Source organism: Mirounga leonina, unplaced genomic scaffold, assembly GCF_011800145.1.
Source record: "Mirounga leonina isolate KUSES-001 unplaced genomic scaffold, KU_Mleo_1.0 Mir_178, whole genome shotgun sequence".
Classification (NCBI taxonomy): Eukaryota; Metazoa; Chordata; class Mammalia; order Carnivora; family Phocidae; genus Mirounga; species Mirounga leonina.
The window spans coordinates 26,660,379-26,666,020 of NW_023270464.1; the positions used below are offsets into that span (position 1 = coordinate 26,660,379).

At 51.3% G+C, this 5,642-nt stretch overlaps 1 protein-coding gene across 1 annotated transcript in view; it reads left to right on the top strand.

Annotated features, from left to right (window-relative positions):
* The first annotated feature begins 359 nt into the window (after positions 1–359).
* The window catches only part of TMC3 (transmembrane channel like 3), a 38,328-nt gene continuing 33,045 nt past the window's right edge, over positions 360–5,642 (top strand). The window contains exons 1-2 of the mRNA XM_035024360.1: positions 360–784; positions 1,970–2,116. Coding sequence (XP_034880251.1) covers positions 696–784; positions 1,970–2,116 — 236 coding nt within the window. The 5' untranslated portion in view covers positions 360–695. The remainder of the gene's footprint in view (positions 785–1,969; positions 2,117–5,642) is intronic.

A 5,642-nucleotide genomic window follows, 5' to 3' on the forward strand; every position in this document is an offset into this window, starting at 1 on the left:
GTCATTATTTCTGAAACATACTTGTAAATGATGTTGGGGGAAAAGTAAATAGATAGGAATAAAGCAGAGGGGGCAAAATGTCAGCGACTAGAGGATCCAGGCTGGGGGTTTGCAATATTCGTGGTGCAACATTTCTGGGGATCTGACTTCTCTCCAAGTGGAAAAAGAAAGCTGAGAAAAAAATTTAAAAACCATGTAAGACGTTATGACTTCCTCTCCTGGACTCTGCCATTCGAACACAGGCAAGATTCTTACTCCAAGCCTCTTTCTTGAGAGATAAAAATGAGAAAAAAACAAAAAAGATCTGTGCCCTGCGTTCTATTTTGTCAACACCAGTCACAGGAATAGATGTAAAGCGCTTTGCAAACCGCAGAGCCCCGTCTGGGTGCGCGGGGTCACAGATGTGAGCCTCTGGGCAGCACCTAGCGATCCCTGCTTCAGCCTGGCCAAGCCTCCCGCCTTTGTCTGCCCAGACTCCAGCCAATCTCCGCTGCCGCGGCCACCTCAGCATTACATTATGCACAACTGGAGTCCTCGCCAAGGACCAGCTGCCGACGTGCACTCTTGCTCCTGAGAACCAGCGAGCACAGCGACTAGCTGCTCCCCTGCAGAAGCCTCGGCTGGAGCAGACCCCAGCGGCCGGCCTCCTGGGACCCTGCCAGCCCCTAGAGGTCGCTGGCAGCAGGTCAGCCCCCATGAAACCCTCAAAGGCATCCCAGAACTACCGAAGCATCCGGAGAAATACCATCCAGCACTACTTCTACCAGGAGTCCCTGCTGCTCAGGTGAGTCGGCCCCCTCCGTCGGCCGGACAGTGGAGGAACGGAGCCCAAGTCACCCCAGAGCCTTGCCTGCATCTGACCAGAGGACAGAGTCCCCATCCCGCTCCCCTCTCCTTCAGAATGAACTCAGAAACTCCTTTCTCTGGGCTTTTGTACAACGGGGCTGGCCACCTGCTTATTGACCAGGGGACCCGAATCCAAGGTACACCAACCTGGCCCAACCCACAGGCATGCCTTCTCTGATTTCTCTCTGTTGACTCAATCGGTGATGTCAAGAGAGAGAAGATAATCCATCTCTCATAATAAATAAGGTGTCTGTTGGAAAGGGCTTCAGGCTAGGAACAAGTCGGGGAGTACTGTTCGAATCTGTTAGGTGTTTATAAAGGTATATTAAAACCTCCATTAATTTGGAGAAATTGGAGAAAATTCTCCTATGAGTAAGTAAAAACCGTCTGAATCCAGGAAAAGCAAAGGAATTATTTCCTCTTACTTATAAGGGCATCATTGATCAAATAGCAGAATACTCATCTCCTCCTGAAAAGTCGCATTAAGATTAGCGTATTAATTGTTACTGGGAATAAATGTTGCTACATGTGGAAAAACAGTTCTCCCACACAGTAACTCTTTCCCTGTAATATCTGCCCACGTAAATCTGCTCGGCTACATTCTTGTTTCTAGACGTTGCTGCCCGTTCTCCCTCCACTATCCCAGTTTCCAAGAATGGAAGTGGGAACGCGGGGAGGGGTCTCTGGATGACAGCGTTTGGCTTTTCTTTATTTTGCCTCCAGAGCTGGGGGACAAGGAGGAGCCCTGTCTCTGAAATGAGCTGATTATTTCAATCAGCCTGGAATAGAAATTGTTTGGCCACCAAAAATGCTGCTATTCAGGAATTGTTCGTAAGCACCCTCTTGTCTCCTTCTATGACGTCTTCTGCTAAAACCTTTCATCCAGACAAACCATTTTCTTTCACTGACCGACCAAAGTGACAGATGCCAATGAATGTGCTTCAGTGGTTGTCCAAGACTGCCCAATTCTCTCTCTGCCTCCCTGGGTCCCTCTCCCTCTACACATACAAACTTCAGACAGATGACCCTGGGGCAGCGAGATGCTGAACGTGCCCCGGGCAAGATCTTTGCTGGAAGCAATTCTACTAATCAGATTTCCTCCTTAATGCCCCGATCCATTCAGCAACTTGGATGACAGCTTTAATGCTGATGAGACAGGGGACAGCAATGATCCGGAACAAATCTTCCAGAATATACAGTTCCAGAAAGATCTCATGGCAAACATTCGCTGCAGACCCTGGACCATGGGACAGAAGCTGGGAGCACTGAGGTAAGGGCTTCGGCAGCCGTTATTGATTATTGCAAATATGCTTTCCACGAAACCTCCCTGTCCTGCCCAAGAAAATGGGCACAAAGACCCGCGTGAGAGTGTCAGGCAGGCACTCTTGATCTGACTCAGAGAAGTCACAGGGGCCTCAAGGTGGCCAGTATCTCTGTGAGTGTCTGTGTGTGTGTGTCTGGGTTGGATGTGTGTGTGTGTTGGTGTTTATGGTTTTCTACCTCCCTTTCAAACACTAGATTTTAGCATTGTGTCTAGAGGTGAACAAAATAACCAAACTCCCAGGAGACAAGTCTATAAGCCAGAATGAAAGCTGATGGTAATTTCACCTGCTGGGCTATTACTCCCTCTGGGGGGAAACCAGATTCTATGGGAAACCAGAAAACGATGATATTAAGAGTCGCACTGGACAACCTGTTTAGATAATAGATAATAGTGAACAGCTAAAGAGTTGCAGACGGGCTGCCTGAATTCGAATACTGCCTCCCAATCCTTAGCTATGCGGTGTTGGGTAGCTCTCTTAATTTCTTGGCCACTTTTCTTTCTCTTTAAAGCTGAGGTGATGGTGCAGAATATGGCATCTGCCTCCTGCTTCCAAAACTGTGCCGCGTTAAGCAGGCAGGTGTTTGTTAAAGATTCAGAATCGCGGGCGCCTGGGTGGCTCAGTCGTTAAGCGTCTGCCTTCAGCTCAGGTCATGGTCCCAGGGTCCTGGGATCGAGCCCCACATCGGGCTCCCTGCTCCACGGGAAGCCTGCTTCTCCCTCTCCCACTCCCCCTGCTTCTGTTCCTGCTCTCACTATCTCTTTCTCTGTCAAATAAATAAATAAAATCTTTAAAAAAAAAAAAAAAAGAATTCCCTTTAAAAAAAAAAAAAAGATTCAGAATCGCTAATTGCCCTTAGAGCTGCCGAATCAGAAAGTATGGGGGAGGGGGGGGCAGTATCTTTAACATGCATTCAGGTGGATTCTTCGGCATACTGAAGTCAGAGACCCACGGAGAGTTCCAGGGTTAAACGGGACCTTGCGCCGTCTCTGATACGCGGTAGTCACGCCCCCGCCAGTGAGTCCTGATGGGTGATGCTGACGCCCGGGGTCACAGCAGAGGGAGTTAATTGAATGGTCTCACCGAACTGCTCTGACCTGTCAAGTGCAGAAACAGACAGCAGCCCTGATCACTGGGCACCCGGCGTGGACAGGATCAAAGCCTTGTTAGGGCCCCTTTCCGGATGCCAAGCACATGGCCCCTCTTCCCCAGGTAGGCCATCAGGCTTTGCATTTCTCTCCCAACAAATCACGGCTTTGTCAGCTTCCCCCTGCAGGCATTCTCTTCCAGGCTGGCCCAAGAGGCAGTCGGCTGGTCCTTGGGTGGCTCGGCAGATGGCTGAGGGCGCCTGTCGTTTGTCATCTCAGCGGTTTCTGGCTAATCCTCCATGTATGGTATCAGCTCCCCCCACATCTGTTCCCTTGAGTGAGGATGGCAATTTCAGATAGAAGACTGATACTCAGAGATGTGAGTATCCCATTTACCCCAGGATGCACAGCCTCCGGGAGCCAGCCCTGAGCTTTAAACCCAGGCTCTCTGACCCTGACCCCAATGTTCTATTGAAACAGAGGAACTCCGCCAAAAGAATCATTGTGGAAAATTATCCTAAAACAAAAAGTCATGTACTGTATCAGAATTTTTTAAAAATCATGCAGAAATGCTCCTGCCGATTGCTTATTGAGGCTTAGAAGGAGTAATTAGTAATTACTAATTAGTAATTAATGATCATTAATTATTAGTAAGAGACTAAGTCTTTTCGACCTATAGGCAGAGCACAGCAAATGATAACTTTTCTATCAAAAGGGCAAACCTGGGGTGCCTGGGTGGCTCAGTCCTTAAGCATCTGCCTTTGGCTCAGGTAATGATCCCAGGGTCCTGGGATCGAGCCCCGCATCAGGCTCCCTGCTCCATGGGAAGCCTGCTTCTCCCTCTCCCGCTCCCCCTGCTTGTGTTCCCTCTCTCCTTGTGTCTCTCTCTGTCAAATAAATAAATAAAATCTTTAAAAACAAACAAACAAACAAAAGCGTAAACCAGGCCTTCCACGCTGACGCCTGGCCAGGGGCTCAGCCCGGGCACCGACAGGGCCCCACTGGCTGCCCCAGCCAGCAGTCAGGCTCTCAGAGGCGGCTTGTCCTCTGAGCACCTCCATTTATCATCCCTTGGCCCCCACGTCTCCTCCCTCGTCACCTTGAGAAGTTGCTGGAGCAATGCCTCACTCATTGGACCTGCTGAGGCATCTGGAAAGCACAGAGACCACTGAAGCCTGACCGGGGGGGGAGCCAGGGAGGGGGCGGACGCAGAGAAAAGCGGGGAGCCCTCGCTGAGTCTGCAGCAACAACCACCTGTCTGGGAGGGTGCAGTGCAGGCCCACGTCCCTCGTGGGGAGCAAGTGGACAGTGCCCTTGAGTCCACATGGGTCTGTGAGGAGGCCCAGGTGACGTGGGTCCTCCCTGGTCCCCCAGGTCCAGCCCCGCCCTCTCGATACTCTTACCACCGCCACTCTCTCCCAGTTACTGTGGCCTCAGGGCTCCTTCGCCCTGGTAGCGAGGGCTCTCCCAGCGCCCTGACTCTGTCTTACGTACCTTGTGTCCTGCTCTGCTTGATCCAAGTCAGTGCGCGGAAAATGTTTGCCGGAAGAAAATTATAAACCATGAGATGGAACAAATTATTTCACTTGTATAGGGCCTCTGTCTTTTAGATGCTGGGCAGGGTAGGGCATCAACCCTGCCCCCTGCCTGCATTTGTGGTTCTGACCAGAATGAAGCCAGGGCATGGGCGGGGCCCGGGGGCTGGGATGATGGCAAGGAGGGCACAGAGCTCCAAAACCCAGCAAGCCCTCTGATTAGCTCACGGTTGCCTCGGTGGGAAAGGGAGTCAGCCAGTTCCTGCGTCTCTCGGGGAAAGACTCAGCAGCAGCGTGTGTTGCTAAAAGGCTATTGGGGTGTTCACGCAAGACTCCCCAGCAGCGAACGGGGCAGACTGGAGATCGAGGGACTCCGAAGAACCAAGCCCTTCAGCTCCGAGCATAATCAAGGGGAGGGGGGCTGGCCGGGGATAACGAGGGTCTCATCAGCGCTGTGTCAGATGAGGTCACCTTGAAGGTGACATTCACCTCTAAGGGTCCTCGATGGCTGTCTGTCCCACTGGTGCTAATATTAATTGTCGAATCCTGCTATTCCTGTGGGTGTGGATTTAACCATCTATCCCAATGAATTCAGTGCATTTCAAGGATTAATCATTTAGGTGGAGACATCGGGTCAGCTCACCAAAGTGGCCAGTTAGCGTGTCAGCAGTTGGTGTAGGCTGAATCAGGTTCTTTGTGGCTATGTAGACACTGCCCTTTCCTCGAGGCAGGTTCTCCGAGGCTAGGTCTGACTTTCTGTGATGCTGCAGGAGGAAGGCTGCTGAGGTTAAGGGGAGGGGTGAGACCCCCTAGTGCCCGCTGCCAGGACTCCCCCACCCCGCACCTGCTCA